Below are 21,082 nucleotides of genomic sequence, written 5' to 3'. Positions count from 1 at the left end.
CAGATTTGAAAGTGCTCTGGGTGGCTTCAGGGGCAGGGACAGAGGGTGGTGGCTGGAGAGTCCCCTGTTGGATCACAGCTCTGCCTCCTGCTGTGGACTCAGCAATGCTTTTTTGTTAGTTCAAACCCAAAGAGCCTCATCTGGGAGTTGTGGTGGTTTATGCAGAGCTGGCTGTGTCTGGAGGACAGGCATTGCCAGCCACTCCTGTGGAAACCCAGTATTTTCTGTAGAATCTGCATTGATTTCCACTGGTGCCCTTCCCAGGATGTAAACCTTGGCATCAGTCTCCCCAGACAGAGTAGGCACTTCCCAAGAGCCAAAGAAAACAGTGCCTAAAAAACCATCCCAACACAACTGCAGAGACAAAACTGAGCACATTTAACCAATGAATATTAGAACTGCTTTGGAAGAAATCCCTGTTTCCTCTGTTCTTTCTCTCTCATCCACCTTTGCTCCCACTTTCTGAAGACTACATCCAAGACGCGTTAGTGGAAGCTGTACTAATCGTTTTAGCAGTTTCTGGGTCATGAAAAACAAAGAAAAGCTTATTAACGAGAAAAATGAAATAAGATTTCCCTAAGCTGATTGCTGATAAAAAAAATTTCCACATTCATTTTTCTGTAGAAAAAAGAAAACATCTGTCACCATTTCAGTGTCTCAGTGTCCCTGTGTGTGGTTCAGCTGAGGCTTGATCAATAAATGCTCAATTTCACACCTTCTTTCTTAATCTTTTTAGTTAAGCTCAGATAGTTACAGACCAAAACAAAATAAAATCAATTAGCTGAGGTCTTCATCTGCAGGACTTGGTGATGACATTGTTTTGAAATATTAAAGTATATGCATCACTCCCAGATCTTAGTTGGGCCAGAGCCACGCTCAGCACAAGTCCCAGAAACACTGGAACAGAGTTCAGGACTTGGTGTTTCTAAACAGATTTCTTTGTCAAGGTTCAGAGCTGGATTGTGCAACCAAGTCCCAGCAATGGCACAGATTGTACATTAAGCTTCCACACTGCAAGGTTGTTGTTTGTGTTTGCCACCAGGTCGAAAAATACCCAGCTCTTTCAGAGCAGTAATTAGAGTAGGTAAAAATGAGTGTTGTTAGCTTTCCTGACAACATCAAGGTACAAGACAGGAGATTCTGTTCGTTGCCAGGTATGACATCTCAGGGAGCCTTTTATTTCTGTTTGACAAAATGGAATAGTTCTGTTTAAATGAAATTACCTTTTTTTTTTTTTTTTAAGTTCAAAATATTGCTTTATACACATCTCAAAAACTTGGTAATTGTTGTTGTCACCTTGACACAGCTCACAGGGAGAACTCACAGCACGGAGGGATCAGTGTGGATGTGAGACTGTTTTGAAAATTCAGAACCAAGAGGAAATGGCCAACCCATCACCTGGAGAGAGCCTGAGGATCTGGGCCAGCCTGAGCTTCCAGCCCTCTGCCACTCTGAGCGCTGACAGCTTTGAGCAGGACTTGGGTAAGGTGGCATCTCCCAGAGGGTCTCTTGGTGCCCTTCCAAAGTATTCCTTGTGCTGTGGCAATAGAATGAATAGCTCCTCATTGCAACAGAATTCTTGATGGTGGTTCTGGCTAGGGCTGAAAAATCTTCTGGGCTTGGGGGAAGTTTCAAATAGATGGTTCTCCTCCAGATTTCAAAGGTGAGAAAGGGTGCATGAAAAATTGTCCTCTCAACATATATGCACAATCTAAGAGATTATATGGAATTATTATTATTAAAATTGCATAAAATACAATATAACCTGTTTGCCTTTTCCATGCTGTGCTGTCACACGTGTCAATTCAGCTCACAGTGACAACTACAGCTGGAACAAACCCCATTTAGCTCAGAGACATTTCCAGCACCTCACAGCTTCATCTGGAGGTCTTTGGGAGCCTTACGATTAACTCTTCATAATAACCCCATCCAAGCAGCTGGGATATTGTCCTGCTTGGACAGCAAGGGACACCAAGGCACAGGACACGGGCAGGGTGCAGGGGGAATGGAGGGATGTGCTGCAGGGTGCTCGGGGCTGGCCAGGGGTGCAGGGCATGGCCACTTTGCACGGAAACAAGGGAAAGTTTGTGGCCGAAAGGGTTAAAAGCCAACCAGTAGCGTGCAGACCGCTCTGTCTGAAGAGATCTCTGCCTGCTCCCACCAAACAGGAGCAGATGGTGCATTGTTTTAAGGGCTTTTCCGAGACAAAAGAACAAGATCAGATAACCTTTCCTCAAAGAGGGTACTTACAAAAAGCCTTTGCTCTTATTAAGGATTCTTCATTGTTTTCCTCACAACATTTTATACATCATATTGGATTTTGGGGTGGTGGAGAAGCCAGCATTGTTTACTGTGCTTCTCCCTCCCCCCAGGGACCAGGAGGGCATCTTAGACATTGGGCAGCAAGGCCGTTGTCTGAAGTGTTTTACCCTAAGAGAAAGACAACCTATTTATTTACTATTAATAACTGAGGGCCCCAATTCTGCAAGGCCCAGCCATCCACTATTCACCGCAGGAACAATAGGAGCTGCTGCCTCGTGTCTCTGCCAGGAGAAACCTTCTTCCCCTTCCCTGAGCATTTGCAGGAGCTGCCAGCCCAAGGCTGGACTGGGAAGCAGCACTCCCACCATGGCCACAGGACGCACAGAGCTGCCTTGCTCAACACAATGTGGCTTTGAAATATGGGTCACAAGTGGCTCTGTCACCACCCAGAGCAGGGACAGGGGGTTCAGACTCGAGGCTGCATTGTCTGCTCGGAGGCATCACCCAGCAGTTGGCTCTGTCCTTTCACGGGACACAGAAGTCACCGTGCACACGCAACATAATGAGGTGTAATTCTACAACTGCTGCCAAATACACATATTTACCTTTCAGAGGGACACATGTCAACCCACTGCCGTGTCAAAGAAAGATTTTCTGTAGTAAACACACTTGGCAAAATAACAAATTTCATTTCAAATATCTTAAAGCAGAGAGAAGAAGATATTCACAAAATGTTTGTTTACTACTTGGGGTAAGACAGTGAACTTGTCCTGAATTGCTGAATTTTCTTTTTAAACACAGCCAGTATAAAACCCAGAATTGCAAATCCTGGAAGTTCATGCTGTGGTAAACAAAAACTGTCTCCACAGGTAACATTGGGAAGTATTTCACATTGCATTTATATGAATTTCTCACCAATTTAGGCACAAAACTTGGTATAACCAATGAGCTCATAAGGAAGGGCTCTGCATATTACACCACTATGTAAAATCATTCTGTCATTCCTGCCAAACCACCAGGGCTCTCCCACAGGGAGATGAGCTGTATTTTCCTTGCTACTCCAACATGTCCTCTGAATACAGCCCAAATTTCTGTATTTCTATTAAAGAAGAGAATGATATGATTTTTAAAAACCCCAACATTTTGCCTGTGCCCCTTCCTGCCATCTAGGGAATGGCCTTTGAGCCAGACTGGATTGAATGAGCCAGAAATCTCATTTCATCAGACCAGATTTTCTATTTCCTGGGTTTGGTTTTTGTTTTTTTTTTTTGTGTTTAAGAGAGAGAACAATATTTAAGCTGAAACAAATTGTTTAAAACGTATTTTCTAAATGTTGAATCTTTATCATGGCTACTGCTTTAAAATAATTTGCATTAGGAAAGCAAATTGAATGTTTTCCATTGTTCTTGAAATGCAGAATTTTAACCTGAACTACAAGGAAAATGTATTTATTTACATGTATCATCTTTCCCCTAAACTGCTGGTTGATATATTTTCTTGTATCACTAGAGGGAGCTGCCTTCTTGCTTCTAGAAGAGGGAGAAATTATTAAATGAGTGGAATAAGCACAGAAATGTATCAGCATGGCTTCAGCTAATTGTGCTCTGATGGAGAGTATTGAGCTAAGGCAGCTCTTCGTGTTCCCTCCCAAGTCCTAAACTGTGTTCTGTATTTCCCACAGCTCCAGGGAGCTCCAGCTCTGCCTTCAGCACATCTGGAGTTGTCTGCAATGACGTTGTCATTGACTGAGAGAGTTTAGAATAATTGATGAGGAGCAAAAGGACCATTCCACAGAAATTCAGGATTCTGGTTAGGTCCAGGTTCAGGCCCAGCTCTGTTGCTATTCTGAGCCAAGAGCTGCCCTGCAGCTCCGTGTGAGAAGGGGCAGCAGCAGGGTGAGGCACTGCCATGTGCTGCAACATCTGGCTGGGAGCTGAACTCAGGCCAGCCCTCCACACCAGAGGATTTAGATATAAACACAAAATATGCAGAGCACAGGAGCAGCACAGGCCACATTAATCCCCTTGTTTGGTAAGCAGCCACTCTTCAGTGACAAGTGGGATTCTCCAAGATACTCCAGAGCGCAGCTCAGCCCATGGATTTCCTGAGGGAACAGGCAGAGCCTTCACATTTAGAGTCTCTTTCGTGGGGATTGCTTGTAGCTCACAGTTCATGGTTCAAACAGCCTGTGCTGCATTTCTCAGCTGTGATCAGGGGTTACCAAACCTCTTTTCTTCCTCCCCTTTTGCCTGTCGTCACTGCAGCTCCTTTCCTGCACAGAGAGTGCTGGAATCTTGGTGGTATTTCACCTTACCTGGAGAGCATCCTGAAATAATAAGGCAATTAAGCTAACACGGTGATTCTGGAGAGGGGAAGCAGTGCACTAATGGGTGCAAATGGGGAAATTCCTTCTGGATCTGCTGCTCCAATCCACAGCAACATTTCAGGACACTTTACAGCCCATATTCCTACGCCTCCAGGCAATAATGCAGACAAAGTCGTGCTTACAGCTAAAGTTGCAAGTATGTCTTTTTATAATAACTGGGTTGGTCTGATTGCTGACATGGGCAGAAAGAGAAAAAGCTGTCCTTGAGTAAAGCAGCAGTAAATGCTTCTGCCTTGCTTCAAGTGATTAGAAAAATGAGACTTTTAGCCTGGCTTTTTTAATTATATGTCAGGGAGATTCTACAGGGCTTTGCTGAGATTCTGCAGGTGCAGCGGAAAGTGATTTAATAAATAGCATTTTTTTCACGAGGCTGAGTGTATGCACATTGAAGCTATCTGGGTAGGCAGTAAATGCCATTCATCATCACCTAAAAGGACGTGAAGTTTAGCCAGATGGTATTTTCTTTAATGCAGGATGTTGCAGCACAAGAAATGCATCTGGAAATAGGCACAATTAGGAAAATTACATTCAAAAGGAGGGAAAAGAGATCAGAGCAAACTTTTTAATCACTTTGAGGTCAATACCACTGGTTAGGCTTTGGTCAGAACAACAAGAGCATTGTTCAGTTTGAGGCACAAATTGAAACTATTTGTCAGGTTTAAAATTATATCCTAATAGATGATCATATTTTTGACTGGCCCAGATATTAAAAGCTACTCAGACAACTTAGCATCAATAAATATAATTTGTAACTTTTTAAAATAGAATGACCTTATTTGTTAGTATTGAAGGAGATTTTGAAAGTGCTGTCTGTGGACCCACTGAAGAATTGTTCAAATGTCTTTTTTCTATTGCATTGCTTAAAACCACTGTTAAAACTTCTCTGTGCAAAACCCAGCTTTTTCATCCACTCCATTTTCCTAAATAGGTCATTGCACAAAATCATCTCTAGTTAACTATCAGCATTAAAGAGTCTGACTCAGTCCCCAAAATTAGAAAGGCTGGCTAAAATGAAAACTTTTTCTAAAAAGATGTAATCTTAATTTGGCATGTCTAGATAATTTAGTATGATTTTGCCTTTTCAAACCACTCTCCAAACCCAGGAAAGGCCCATTAGCAAAATAAAGGATGAGGTTTCCATCCAGTCTGTTGACTCTGAAAAGGAGGGGTTAAGACAAACCTCGTATAGTACCACTGTAGGAGGAAAGTGAAATCTGCAATCAAGCTGTTAATAAAAACAGAGCAGCATTCTGATAGAAAATCTGCACCAGGCTCAAAGATTTAATATTTTATTTCACTTACACCCACATAAACACAAAACTCATCCTAGCATGCAAACAAGCCCACATCTCTGCTTCTGTGTTACAGGCCCTTCAGTCTGTAAAGCAAAAACAAACTCTGCATGTCATGGGCTTATCCTGCACCATGGGGTAATTTGGATTCAGGTGACCTGGATAGAGACAGAGATTTTATCTCAAGTTTCCAAGTCAAACCTATTTCTATTTATGACCCACACTTCAATTCTTTTATTACTCTGGTTGCTGTGACAGTGGCACAGCACAGAATAAACACACAACCTGTTTGCATAAGCTGAGAAATTCATCTGAGAAGCTCAAGCATCCAAGAACATTTCTCTGGTAAACATAATATCAGCTGCACTGTCACCCACAGGCAGGGGAGGTGCAATAAGGAAGTAGAAATGAAAAAGGTGCACCTGGACCAAGAGGGAAATATTCCCCACTTCAAAATGAAAGCTTTTTCCCAGGGGTTTGTGTCCCCCAGTAATAAATGAGAGAGGAACTAGCCTGCATCCCAATACAGATGGAGGGGACATGCAAGATACTGCTCGAGTTCCCAAAGAAGTCACTTTTTGTCACTTGGAAAACCTTGTCACAAGGTTGGGAAGTTTTTCTTTTGTACCCAGTGGCTCTGATCCTGTTGGTGCAGCAAAGGAGCAGTGGGAACAAGAGTGACAATATGCCACACTCTGAAATTCAAGCTTAGAACAGGAATTGTTCCTCATTCCTCTCTTCTGGCATAGACCCTCAGGTTCTGCCAGTTCCCAATACTTGCAGGACTTTAGGCTCACACATTTTTTGACAGGTTATAGGTACTGACATTTTCTTTCTACAGTTATGGTAGAAGAAGTAAATGTATGCAGAGAAGTTATTTCAGGAACAAAGGCAGATGTCAGATTTGGGAGGCTTCCAAAAATAGGCCCAGGGTGGATTCCAAAGGAAAATGCAGTTGGAACAATGTACATATTCCCCTTGTGATGATCCCCTAAACTTCTGCAGGTGAGGGAGATTCTGGTGGCACAGAGCTGGAAGACAAACACAGGAGCCAGCTGGACATTTTGAGGCAAACCTCCCTACTAATGGCTCACAAAATGAAGGTCAGTGGGAAACCTGTGTAACGAGAAAAGGGAAATCCAGTTCCGCTGTCCCAGGAGGAAAGATGCTCCCTATTCCCTGATTCAGGTGTGCTTAGGCCATAATCTGTTGGCATCAGCTGATCTGAGTCAGGTTTATAAACCCCCATGGACTATAAAAGTGAGACGCCAGACCTCAGTTGCTGTTTGGAGATCTTAGTATAGCTCTGGTGGGTGAGAAGGTGTTGCTGTGATGCAGCCAAGGCAGCAGGATGTGGCAGGAGCTGCCTGTGCAGCTCCTGTCCTGCCCTTTGCCCCCAGCTCTCAGGTGTTGTGTCACCTGGTTAAAGATACCATTTATGATGTGTCATTTCCTAACGCAGCTCCAGCAGAAACAGCAGCAGCATCAGCTTATGGTGCTGAGGGAGAAAGCAAAGCAAGAGGTTGAGGAAAGCCACAGGTTTTTGAGGGACCTGCTACAGCTCGATTCAGAGGTAAGTTATGATTTAGGATCTTGGGTTAACACCTCTAGGCCCCAACTCTCTTGAGAACAGTCCTAAACCCACAGCAATTTATGAGCTGCTCTACCACCTTACCCTCATATACCCAGTTTTCTCCCAGCCCATTAATTAATCACCTCTTCAGGAATTGTTGGCATAGGAAAAGCCTTATCTACAACTGGGGGCTCTCCAAAGAAGATGAGGAAAAAAGGTTTAAATGTTCTGCTTTTCAAATAGATTGAGGTGTGTGACAATTTCTGTGTGCGCAGGACAGCAGAAATTCCAAAGGCAGTGATCCTTCTGTGACAAGACCGTACCACGCAGAGCAGGCACAGAGAAGACACTGGTTGGAAGGTGACCTTGCTGCTGGCAGGTACAGGAGGCAGGATACAGTGAGGCACTCCAAGGATTTGGCCTGTGTTTGACTATATTAATATTTTGGGGCACTAAAGTAATTACTATATAGTTATTTTTTACCCTGACTTATGCCCAAACTACTGTGTTAATACCTTTCCAATGTTGTGGGAGATCTTGCACTTTCAAAAAGGTAGAAACCCCTCTGAAACTTGTGTGAAATTAATTTTCTTCATTTTGCTTTACTATCATACCCTTGATGTAAATTAGAATACTGTATGTGCAAATTTTTATGCTCATTTAAAGTGGCATAAAGACTTGAGAATTGCTTCCAGGGTCTTACGGATGCAATTACCAGAAAGGCACCTTTGCACAGGTAAAACTTTCAGTATCACATAAAAATGAGCAGCATTCTGGTTTGAAAAGATTCAATCTCCACAGAGGACTTGGCTGTGAAAGCAAGGAATTGAAATAATATCTCTGACTGCAATATGAAAATATTTCCTTTTATCTTCAGTAATCAAGAGATGAGTTCACTGACACACTCTGCATTGAAGATAGAAAGAGATCCCAGTCTGGTGGATTCCAAAATATTGGGAGAAAGAAAACCTCGAGGAGGAGGTTCATGTTGCTCAGTGCTTCAAGGAGGTGAACATGAAGTTAGAGGATATAGTGGTACTGGGAAGATGCCCCATTCAACCTGGCCTGGAACACAATTTTCTAACTAATTTTGAAATTTTTCACCTAAATGTTTATGTTCACATGGCCATTTTCCTCTGTACTCCTGGCCCTTCTAAGACAATCATGTTGGGAGCTGAGAGTTATTTACCCTACTGATGCGCCCCTTCTTTAATTTTTACCTGTTTACCATGATTTCACTTGTAAGGGAGGTTGGTGTCCACACCTTGCTCCTGGAAGTGAACAGCTGAAGGATGACTCCTCCAGCTCCTGCTGAGGGCAGAGCATGGGCTTGCCTGACAAGTATTTGCCACAGGCACCTTGAGTTCAGGAACAGATGTTAACTTGTACTGGGGAAGTTGTTTTTTTGGTCTCTTTTTTTCCTTTCACATATTTTATTTTTGGTGACATTAACTCTTTACCTTGGGATCTCTGCCAGCAGATCATGGGCAGTCACTGCACGGTCATCATGCCTTGAATCTGTTGTCACCTTGGGTGAATCTGCCCCACAGAGACACCTGGGACAACTCTGGAGAGAGCAGTGACCAGGCCAGCTCTGACAGCCAGGTAACACCAGCTCTCAAAATAGTCTGAGGGGTGTTTCTTTCTCCGGGTTGGTTGGATTTTTGGTTTTAGTCCTTCTATCAAACTGTTCACCCGATGACACCGATACTCTGCTCTGTCCCCAGTGGAGCACAGCCATTCCATACTTCGGAGGCTCCAGCACCTTCCATGGTTCCAGCCTGGCCGTGGTGGAGCAGTTTCTGAGGGGAGAGGAGCTGCGGGCTCGGCACCAGGCCGTGCTCCTGCGGCTCCGGAGAAAGGCTCTGCGGGAGAGGGCCAGGGCCGAGCTGGCCTGGCTGGAACACCAGAGACGGTGAGGGGCACGGGGGGCACTGCTGGTGGAGGCCTGCTCGGCTGGGCCTGGTTTCCCTCCTTCCAGGGGAACACAATAAATGTAAAATCTTCTTAGAAAACACGTAGTAAGTAAAGCATGAGGAGAGGAAAGGAGCATGCGTGGTTTTAGTGTCTTCAGAGTACAGCTGAGCTTCTATTGCAGCCTCCTCTGTGGTGGTGTGAGGCACCAACTGAGCTGAGGAGCCCTCGGGGACGGAGAGCGAGGGGCGTCCCTCAGGGATGGACAGTGAGGTGTGTCCCTCAGCACTGACCAGGATGAGGAGTCCTCAGGGATGGACAGCGAGGGGTGTCCCTCAGCACTGACCAGGATGAGGAGCCCTCAGGGATGGACAGTGAGGTGTGTCCCTCAGCACTGACCAGGATGAGGAGCCCTCAGGGATGGACAGTGAGGTGTGTCCCTCAGGGATGGACAGTGAGGTGTGTCCCTCAGCACTGACCAGGATGAGGAGTCCTCAGGGATGGACAGCGAGGGGTGTCCCTCAGCACTGACCAGGATGAGGAGCCCTCAGGGATGGACAGTGAGGTGTGTCCCTCAGGGATGGACAGTGAGGTGTGTCCCTCAGCACTGACCAGGATGAGGAGCCCTCAGGGATGGACAGTGAGGTGTGTCCCTCAGGGATGGACAGTGAGGTGTGTCCCTCAGGGATGGACAGTGAGGTGTGTCCCTCAGCGCTGACTGGGCTGAGACACTGTGAGGAACCCCTCAGTTCTCAGGAGACTCCAGTTGCTTCAGGAGAGGTCCAGGCACCATAGCCCCAGGCTGGTGAGATGTCTTCTGAGTGTATCAGAACTTTCTGCGGAGCCTTCCATACCTACAGCTGCTTTGAGAGGAGCTTTGCTCCCATCCATAAATTCAAGGCATTTAATGATCTGACTCTGATTCTCGTTCTTGTGACCCCCAGTGTTCTGGAAAACCTGCAGGATAGTACTGGAGCCTCTGTCATGGCAGCAAAGCAGCACAAAATCCTGATGGAGCTGAAACAGGAGCAGGTAATGCTGCAGTGAGAGGAGCTGGGGTTCATCCCATACCCACAGGGAGGATGAAGCACAGGGAGCTGTTTAGAGTTGCTGGAGCAAGTGGGGTTTGGGTTTAAAAAAAAAATAAATTACTTTGCATCCATTATTCTGCATGTTTCCTAAATACCCACAGCAAGGTGGGTTTTGTGCCAAAGTCAGCAGTCTGTAAATCTTGGATAAAAGAAAACATCTTTTTTTTTTTCTCTTCTGCTACCTTACTGTTATTGTGGATTTTTCTGTTTATGCCATAACAAACAGGTCATATAATGTAGGTTTCCACTGATTTATGCTTGTGATGTTGAAATATATTAAATTAATCTGACAGCTAATTTTATAGTCTCAGTTATTCTACTATGCAGGGTTCATAATTACACTTGGTAGTCAGAAAATTTCTGTCCTGCTCCTTACGTAGTGCAAGCCTCTCGTTTAAGTAAAGGAATTCCTTCTGCAAACCACAAGCACCCTGTAGTTTTGAATCATCTGGAGACAATTCATTTTTAAAGGTCTCATCACTCTTGACAGCCCATCAAAACATCCCTTTACCTGTCATCAGTTTTCACAGGTGAAACCCCTGTTGAAAAAAACCTGCAATTTTTTTTTTTATAAAAAAGGAAAAAACCTACTTATTGAATTTCCAGGGTATTTTGGGATTAAAAGTACCCTATGTTAAGAAACTGTTATACATATTTTTAAGTATAGCTCTTTATGATCTTCACTCTATTATGCTCCTTTCTTTCTCTGCTTTGTGTAGGCAGAAATCCAGCACTTGCAAAACATCCACAGGGCAGCCCATCAAGAAAGGAAGCTTTTATTAAAGCGGCAGACAGAACTCTTAATGATGCAGCATTCAACAGCACAACTCCAGGAAAAGCTGCACAGTTTGGCTGGGAAGCAGGAGGTTATGAAGTCAGGGAGTAAAGACAGTTGTGTCCAGCTAAAGCATAAAAAGAGCAAGAAGTATGAGGGGTACGTAAAATCTTTCTCATCGACTGCTGAAGGTAAGACCAAATCCAAGATGGAGACAGGTATGTCCTAGCTAATTGTGTGAGCTTTAGATACTCCAGAGAGGAAGTTTAAGATGATAAATCTTTAAAACTGTGTTCAAGCAGTTGATAAATTAAGGTCACTGCTTATCATTCTATCCCAAATGGTGAGTTCCTCAGGGCACCTTTAATGATGCCACACAACTGTTAATGATAGCTCATGTTTTCATGGTGGCTTTTAACTACAAACCCAAACCACTTTGCAACTATATATTAATTAGTCTTCACAATACCCATATGGAATGAGTAGAAAGGTATTGATTTAATTGGTGAAATTCACTCCTTTGTCACCCTCTGGCTCTGAGCCTCTGGATCACTCAGCCCCTTAGAGCTGGTCTGTGCTTTACTGAGGATATAACCACTTACAACAGATTTTGTAATACATGGGGCTAAATTTTAGCTTAAACTGAAGCACAGAGGTGTGATATAAAATCCTACAGTGAGATATAATTCAGGAGTTTAGTTAGACTGATAAATCCCATTCCTGCTGTTCCTCAGGAACTGTATCCCCTGCATCCCTATCTGCTTCCTGCTGGGCTGGAGGATATGAGCAGCGTGAATTAGAACCCCACAGCATCCACACTGCTCAGAACAAAAATCTAGTTTGCTTCAGGAAGATAAAAAGCAGTTAAAGACATATATTTATCTATATGAATTAAAACCCTCTTTCATTCAGTGTTACCCAGAGCTTTAGCAGGGTGGTGAGTCAGGTTTGTGCATTTACTTAAGTCCCCACAGGGGAAGGCTTTCAAATAAATCCCTGCATGGAACTGATCTATAATTCATGGTATTATTGATTACAAGTCAGAGAAATCTTTAAAAGGTTTCTTGGCTGTGCTTTCACTTCTTATTACTGACAAGGCTGCTCGTAGGAAAACAGTGAATGTTGGTGTCAGTCTGGAGCAGCCAGGGGCTGGAGGAACTCAAATGCACCCAAAGTCTGGCTGATTGTCCATAGATCTCTGTCCTGTGTAGGAGTGCAGAGTGGTGATTATGCTATTTATCTACCTGCATGGGTATGTTCATATTTTATACTGATCAGGAATGAAGCATTCCACCTCTAACTCATTACAGATTTTCTGCTCAGAACAAGGAATCACTGGTACAACACCAGAAAGAGGTGGAGGAGTTCCCAGCTTTGGAGCAGTCTCTTAATGCTCAGGATAATATTTTCTTACCTCTGGAACCTAGAAATTCAGCTGGAATGGAACCTATAGCCACACTCTTTACAAGAAAAGCCCAAAAGTGCGTATTTCTGGTAAGGACCGCCTCTGGAATTCCATTAATGCTAAAAAAGGGGTACCGCAGATTATATTTGCCTTAAAATTGGACCAGCACAAGACTCATTTGGCATTTAGGAACATGAAGTCAAAATAAGTGTGTTGGTTATGTGCACTTTTTCCTTAAGACATTAACTCTGTCTTCTAAATATTTACATTCTAGGAAGCTGTGCTGGAGGAAAAGCCACTTCTTTCAAACCCTGATCCTAAAGATAATGAAGATATTAATCCTTGTGGCAGAAAGTACCCAGTGAAAGGCTTGGGGATGCTTCCTACTTGGTGTAACTTATGCCTGGTTCAGGCAGAAAATACTCTTGAAGGAACAGGTCAATCATATTTAATGCTATTATGTCCAATCTGTTTCAACTATTTCAATCAAATTTTAATCCAAACAGAAAGAGAGACAATCTTCTCATGTATTACCAAAGTGTCTTGCTCACTATAGCCAATGTATAAATCACTGCTGGGCAAGATGGTGGGGATCTCTCAGAGGTTTATTAAGATTATACTACTTCCCCAGAACAAAATCATAACTTACTCTGATTGTGTCATTAACAATTTGCTCTCTTTTGATATAGTTTTTCAAGAATTTAAGGCTGTTCTTTTTAAAAGAACATAGATCAGTTGAAGATAGACTTGGACAGGACATGCTGGAATTATTTTTGTTTCCAGGTTTTATCCTCAGTTCATATTTCTTACTCTCAGTAGGACAGGTAAAAAATAAAACTGTCTGTTTATGTATGAGTTAGTTATATAATTTACATAGTTCTAGGTATGCATAATCTCTGTAATATAAATACTTGCATATTGTGGCAATATTTCCTATTTCTGTCATTCTTCTAATGAACCGTCTTTCTGCATTTCATAGAATCCTAGAATATCCTGATTTGGAAGGGACTCCCAAGGATCATAAAGTCCAAGTCCTAATTTACTCCTAGATATCACAGTGAGGAGCACGATAGATTAGTGTATCCTAAGTGATCTATCAGCAAGCTCTTCTACAAAATATGGGGTTTCTTTAAAATGCTGATTTAAAAAAAAAAATTCTTTTAAATGTTCCAGTTAAAGAAGAGGAAGTGCCTGTCCCTTCTGAGATCCATCAGGTGGATGCCAGTCAATGTCTGAAGCATTTGGACCATATTTCTCATGAAGCTTCTGATGAACTACATTTAAAAGCATTTTATGAAGGATCAACTTCCACCGAATCATCGTCCAAGTCAAACAACTTCTTTTTGAAATGTGAAAGTGCCAAATCAGACTCTTCTCACTCAGAATTTCAGAAAGTGTCTGCAGTTTGGATTGACACCTTGAAAAGTTCCATTTCAGACCCAGAATTAGAGCTGAAACATGGAGAGGACACAGATGTCAGTGTCCCAGAAGAGTTTGTCTGTGTCAGTAGTGACGTGTTTGCTGATCTCTCAAAAGAGATGCTGATAGCAATAAGCAATGGAAAGGAAACATCACCTAGTGACAAACACAATGAACGTGAGCTGCCTGAAGATGACAGAGCTGAGACTTCATCCCTCTCCCAGAAATACCCCAGAGATGTGTTGGACGGTGGCTGCACTGATCACTTGCCTTCTTTCATCCCAGCAGATGAAGCAAATGTCTCCAGAATGGAGTCAGTGCATTCCTCCCAGTCTGAAAACCCTTCTGAGGGAGTGGATGAGCCACACCCAAGTGCCTCACAAAGCTGCAGCAGAAACAAACCCTGTTCTCAGGTGATCCCAACACTGGGGAATGATGCAGCTGCCAGCCCTTCACACACTGATGCAAGCTTCAGTAGTGATAAGGGTCGCCCTCCAATGGATGAGGATACCTTGTCTGAAATGTTGTGTCCTGCGGATGAAGTATTGTCCTCTGGAAGTGCTGACTTGCCATCCTCTAACAAAAAGGATTTGTCATTTCCAAGTGAAGATCTTCCTCCTCCTCCCCCTTTAGGTGCAGATGCAATGAAAAATGGTGATCCTGCCTCCAGCACGGATGATTTCCCATCTCCACTGGAACAAATGACAGGCTCAGAGTCTACTCAGGGCATGGATGAAGATATATCACTGGAAATGGATGCATTACCCCCATTACCTGATAACACTGTGCCTGAAGAACTTCCCCTGCTCAGTACGGAGACAAGTGGTGCTTTTTCAACTTGGGATGGTCGTCTCTCAGAACAATCTACATTTACAGCTCATTCCAGCTGTTTATCAGAAAACCAGCATGGAGAACAGGAGATGGCTTTGCAGCATTTGGAATTTCTGCCTGTGTCAAATATAGATTCTTCTGGTGGAAGTAAAAGTCCTGAATTCCCAATGAAACAATGCAAAATGTATGAAAAGCTGAGTGCTGAGAAGGACAGTGATGACCCATTATCATCATTTGAAACTGGGGACAGATTGTTGGGAAAGCAGAGCGAGCCTGGAACTCTGATGTTCGAAAGCCAGACTCATTTTGGCAGTGGCCATTGGGCTGGTGTTGCACTGGACAAAGCTGAAGGTGACAATGCTGGAATTTATGAAGGAGTGAAGTATTTGGACTGTTCTCAGCACTGTGGGGTCTTTGTCACACCTGATGAGATTTCACACCTGTTGGGGGTTAACAAAAATAGTTCCAGTTACATGGAGAATGAAGACTCTGACTCCTTCCATGATGATGAAGACTCCCTCAAAGGGGACTGCAAATATTCTGAAGATGATGAGCAGATAGTGGGGTTTGCAGAGGAAAAAGCAGAAGATACAAACAGTGCAGGAGGTTCAGAAGTGAAAGAAAACCAGTCTGGGTTACACAGTGCCTTTCTGCCTGGAAAAGGGCAAAAGTTTCCTCATTCCAACCAGTGTAACTGTAATGAACTCCTCTGTCAAAAGAACTTAACATGCTTGGGATCAGATAACGAAAAAACAGAACTGGCACAAATAAAACAAACTGTATTTGCAGATGCTCTTCCAAAGGAAAGCAAGACAGATGAGGTAAACACAAGCAAAAATATTTGTTGCTTGGTAGAGGATCAGAAAAGAATTAAACTTGCTGATGATATTGCAAGTGAACTCAGTAAAAATCTTCTGTTTGACATTTTAATTGCATTTTCTGAAACAGCTCAACACAAATATAAAAGTGCCTTTGAAAAAGGCATGATGAATTATGGCAAAAGCCTAAGGCAAGAAGACAATCAGAAACCATTTCTCCTCAAAGAAAATTTAGTTGCTGCCTTATCTGAACCATCAGCAAAGGTTTCTGATGTTTTACTGGGTGATTTTGATACACTTTGCATTCATGGTTGTCACATAGCAACAGACAGAATTGTAACTAAATTTATAGATGATGCAGTTAAAGAATATAAGAAGATTAAAAGAAAACACAGATCAAAAGCTGACAAGGTATTTCATTTATCTCCAGAGACTTCTCCAACCACTTTGCCTGTGAGTACAGCGAGAAAGTTTTTATTTCAAGTGCTGGCCCTGAAGCTGGGTTTATGGAGGCAAGAATATGTGTGGCCCAGTTTTTCATCATCCATAAAAATTATATCAATATTGGGAACCAGATTGCTTACTTCATGTGACCCATTCCTTATTTAAGGAATTACCCTGTATCCATTAGATAGCACGTGTATGGTCCAAACAAAGAAAATGTGACTTCTTTATTGGAATTGGTCAGTTGTCAAAACTGTTGAATCTGTACAAACATCAATTTTTATTAACTTCAGGGTGAACCTGGACACTTTCCAGCACATCTGCCTGACTCCTTTCCAGGTCCTGGCTGTGAGAAATTTGTTTTGAGGGTGGTGCTAGGGAGATCAGCTCCACATTTAGGACAAAAATGTTGCTAAATGTCAAAAATATTTGTGGAACTCCAAAACTGTAATTCTAATTCTAAATTCTGCCAAATACAGTTCAAATAGGTTTAGTTGGTTTTTTTTGCATAATACATCAGTAAGCCTTTCTTCAAGCCCATGAATAAGATGGTTTTAAGAGTAGCCTTGATCAGTTGCTAAGAATCTCAATACCTGTGAAAATATTAAATATATCATCTGCCTTTTCTTTTCCTCTCTTGAAGCTCCTTTCAAAAATCCTTGATGCTGGAGTTTTTGGAAGCTCTGACGATTTTGATCAGCCTAATTCTGACCAAAACATGCTAGTGAGACAGACACAAAAGCAATACTTGTGCAAATTAGACCAGTGGCACTCAGCTCCTTGGAAGAAAACTCTGGAAGTTCCTCTTGTAATACCACATAACAGTTCTCATGTTAAAAATTTGTCTGCATTTGCTGTGGAAGAATTATGGACCCCAGAGAACATAAATTCAAATTTCAGGAACATCAATGTGCCGAAGTACTTGGAATATAATGATCACCCAAGGAATGATTTGGAAGCAGAAAGCAAGAGGATGTATAATCAGGTATTTTTAAAGCACTAACTGTTAATTAACTTTTGTAGTGTTCTGGAGGCTGAATCATATTAGCTAATATTAAAATTATTCCAGTTGCTAACACTAAATAGAACTAAAGGGACACTGAAAGTTACTACCGGGAGTATTTTACAATTTGCTGCAGAATAATTCCAGTAGAATAAATGCTCTTGCAGAGAATCCAGAATTTTGCCAGAGTTCCACCATAAGACCTTGGACATGTGACCCAGTGTCTGGATTGCGTCTGTTCAGGAAAAGCCAAGTTCCATGGAAAGCTGGGGACTGGAATTCAGTTTTCCTGACTTCAATGTCCTGCTGAGTTTGTTACAGGTTATATTTGATTTGAGTCATGAGTTGCTGTGTGCAGAATATCCAGTGACTGCCAAGCCAAATATGTTCCCATGGATGAAAAAAAATGTAGGATCTCACTGTTCCAGGCTTCTCTGCAGAAGGATGGATGTCAGTGATGTCAAGGTATGTTCTGGCAATGTAAAGTACAGGAAAGAGTGAAAAGAGCAGAGATTGCAATGGCAAAAAGAAATATGAAATTAGTGAGGATTATGGCAGTGTAACTGAGGTGATGGGAGAAGAAACAGACATTACTCTGAAATGTCTGAATAAATTCAGACTGAGCTTCTCAGTCAAAACATCCCAGATGTATGGAGTTAAGAATGGGAATGGGCCTTTAAACTCTCCTAATTAAGGATATTTTGTGTGTAACCTCTAAAGTAATATTTTGATTAAAATGTGTTGGTTGGCCGGTATTGATCAGCTACCTCTAGATCACTGCCCTAAACTTTGGGATGTTTCTGGACTTAAGGCTGGATCTTCCCACTGGTACCTGTCACTCATCTGGAACCTTCACAGCACCAGAATTCTTATGCAGAGAGTTCTTTTCAGACTTCTTTATTTTGTAGACATTTGTTCAGGGTGAAATTATTAAAATAATGAACCTGGAAAAGAATGACTTAGAAATGAAAAGAAAAGTCCTAAATATGACCAAGTATGGAAACTGTAAGAGAGACAGAGTGGACCTTATTCTGGTAAGCAGAATTTCCAATGGGGATTTGTTTATTTCCTCTAAATTTAAACTAGAGAGTCTCATCCTTTTGTGAGAATCACATTTACTTAAACTAACTTCTGAACTTCAAATTACTGCCTTTTTAAAACTGAATTAATAATCCAGTATTTCCATTCTTGAGAGTGGTTTAAATTAAGTAAATTAATGATGCAGATGTAAAGTTATTGGATTAGGTGCAGTGTCTCAGTACTTCTGTCAAGCTCTTATTTTTGAAGTGAAAATTCATTTCCATGTTATATTTTAGATCCAGGAGCTCCGCACAGAAGAATCTCAGTGGACTTCCTATGGTGATGATGAATTAACAGTGAAGATGAGGATGACTGAAACCATATTTAACAGCTTGATCCTTGATACAATCAGAGTCCTTAATAAGATTTATCTGAAAAAAGCCTGTTTTAAAGGTGACTGTGCACCATCTTTTTTCTTTTAGTACACTGTGGAATGGGTTAGAAGGAGCCTGGAGATGGCTTCAGACAGGTGGCACAGGGAAAGGCAGGACCTGGAACCAGACATTCAGGTTAAATGTCTATAATCTTATGCAAATGAGGCAAATCTGATGTGATGCACTTTAAATTGGAGGCTTTTCTATCAGCACTTTCAATTCCTAACAATTAGATATGTGACTGTAATTGGGTTATTTATCATGCAATTCACAAGAGCCCACTGAATTTTTACAACATCCAAATGTGGGGTGCTGAGAATGTACTTTAATAGACAAAACAGAAGAAATCAATACTCCTTTTGAATTGGCAAAACTGGAAAAATCAAGTTTTTGACAAGGAAATAGAAGCATTTCCTCAGCATGGTAATTGTTCCCTATGCTAATTGCTGTGGTTCCATCTATTTTGTATTGAGCAAATCAAATTTTTGCTAGTTCTTTTTAAAATAAATACTGTGCAAATATTTCTTACTGGAATTCAGAAACTATTCATTATTGAACAGTTGATTGGAAAAAATCTGATCTCTTTACAATCCTATTCATTCAGAGTGTCTTTCAAATAAAATTAAAATCAGGATCAATAAAGAAATTATATCTAAACTTAAGATTTAAAAATACAATACTTAAAATCTAGTTTGGGGGAAATAAAAAGCCATTTTATGTTTGTATTTTTAAATACTGTTGGCTTAATTGTTTTTGTACTTGTTTTCTGAATAAAATATGATGCACATGGCTTATTGTGTTTATTTCACTGAAATCAATTAGAATTACAGATTATCTTGTACACACTGCTTTTTTCAGCAGTGAATGGGTGCACTTTTGTTTTGTTTTGCTGGGCACATTAAACCCTCCCCTGCTTGTTGCCATATGAACAGAAATAAAAAGGCAACTTCTGCCCCCAGTGCCTTAACTGGTGAGCTTATCCTATAAACTATTTTCATGGCTCTAGTGGTACATTTCCTTGTCTCTGACTTTATCCTCATTGATTAGTTAATCCACATAAGTTACTTGTTTTTTTGTTGTCAGTTTATAGCAGAATTTAACTCAGTTTTTTTTTTCTCCTGGGCTGAGGGTGTTGGATGCAGTAACAAATCTATAAATTGCAGCACTCTGGTTTTTCAGCTTTTTCTCACTCTGGTTTTGCAGCAGCAGGATCCTTGTGTTTGGAATGAAATCTATTTAAGATATCACTTAGATATGAATAAATAGCTGAAGGGCTTGAGTTTAGCCTTGTGTTACACCTGAGGCAGAGACCCATCAAATTTGAGATGAGGGTTGTGAGTGAAGCCTGAACTCTCGCACGGTGCTCTGCAGGGAAGGACACAGCTATAAAGTAGAGAATAAAAAGTGTGTACACAGAACATGTCAGACATGTTTAATATCCCCCACCATTCTGTGTTCAAAGCCTGAGATTCTGGCACCCAGATATATTGACCTGTTCACGCAGTGGCAAGGCTTCAATATCAAGATTACTCTCCTTCAAGGTCTAATATTTTGTTTGCCTTGGGTTTGATCAATATTAACCTCCTGGGTCAATAAATCTTGATACTAGCCTCAAGAGGAGTCATTATCTTTCATAGAAAATGATTATTTCTCAGTTAAACCCTACATTTAATTCTCCTGTAATCCATCTCTTTCATCTTCATACATTTAACAATTCTTCTGAATAAAATGTGCTTTAAAATATCTTAGGCGCTGCACATTTTTAAAATCCTAATTAGCAGCTGCTACAGGATTTTTCAATTCTTGGAAGCTGTTGGGCTTTGCTATTGTAATCATCTATTTTGTTGCTTGCTGTACCCAGGAAAAAGAGATAGAAAACCCCAAAGCTGGGATGTGATATGAGAAACTAGGTTGTAGGAAATGCATCAAAAGATGCATCTGAATCTCTTTAGATATTTAATGGTCTAAAAAAAGAAAGGGTCAGGAAAAGGCAAAAGTGACAGAATTTTGCTCTTGTACTGTTTGTGGGTTGCTGGCCACAAACAATGATAAATTAAGTTCTAACCCTGAGCTCCCCCGATGGGCCTGAAGTAAGAATTTAAACCCCTTTGTTCCCTACTTGTTCTTCAAGGATTAGAAGTGTTTGTGAGTAGCAGAAGCAAGAATTATCTTTTCAGAGACCTCAGTCTTTCATTATCTGAGTTTTAAACTCCTCTGAAACCCTTCTCTGGGGACATTGCTGGATTTCTGCTTCTCATTAACGTAATGAAAGTTCTTGAGCCTGTATTTAGAAATGAAAGGAGACTTCCAGACTGGGCTAGAGCTATAAAAGGTGCTCAAATCCATTACTACTGCACATCCTGAATTTATGGAAAGGACAGAGCTTCTATCAAACCGCCTACGTGCAGCTTTTTA

The 21,082-nt window shown here is 41.7% G+C and overlaps 1 protein-coding gene across 2 annotated transcripts; it reads left to right on the top strand.

Annotated features, from left to right (window-relative positions):
* Nucleotides 1–1,013: 1,013 nt before the first annotated feature.
* LOC106628498 (centrosome-associated protein 350-like) lies at nt 1,014–19,457 on the top strand. Of its 2 annotated transcripts, XM_088065880.1 has the most exons (17): nt 1,014–1,154; nt 1,307–1,482; nt 6,946–7,043; nt 7,403–7,513; nt 7,789–7,892; nt 8,391–8,521; nt 8,991–9,118; nt 9,241–9,428; nt 10,372–10,459; nt 11,238–11,452; nt 12,604–12,787; nt 12,973–13,135; nt 13,872–16,219; nt 16,854–17,195; nt 17,535–17,678; nt 18,122–18,247; nt 18,530–19,457. In XM_088065880.1, the coding sequence occupies exons 2-17, from the start codon at nt 1,383–1,385 to the stop codon at nt 18,713–18,715; spliced, it is 4,656 nt and encodes a 1,551-aa protein (XP_087922006.1). In that variant the 5' UTR covers nt 1,014–1,154; nt 1,307–1,382; the 3' UTR covers nt 18,716–19,457. The 2 variants fall into 2 exon arrangements, with proteins under 2 accessions (XP_087922006.1, XP_087922007.1); XM_088065881.1 differs by lacking the exons at nt 1,014–1,154; nt 1,307–1,482; nt 6,946–7,043 and adding an exon at nt 7,224–7,249.
* Nucleotides 19,458–21,082: the final 1,625 nt, after the last annotated feature.

Source organism: Pseudopodoces humilis, chromosome 22 (genome assembly GCF_049639895.1).
Source record: "Pseudopodoces humilis isolate 2021_Gansu_Grassland_sample_001 chromosome 22, ASM4963989v1, whole genome shotgun sequence".
NCBI lineage: Eukaryota > Metazoa > Chordata > Aves > Passeriformes > Paridae > Pseudopodoces > Pseudopodoces humilis.
This window is presented reverse-complemented; position numbering and strand designations above follow the sequence as displayed.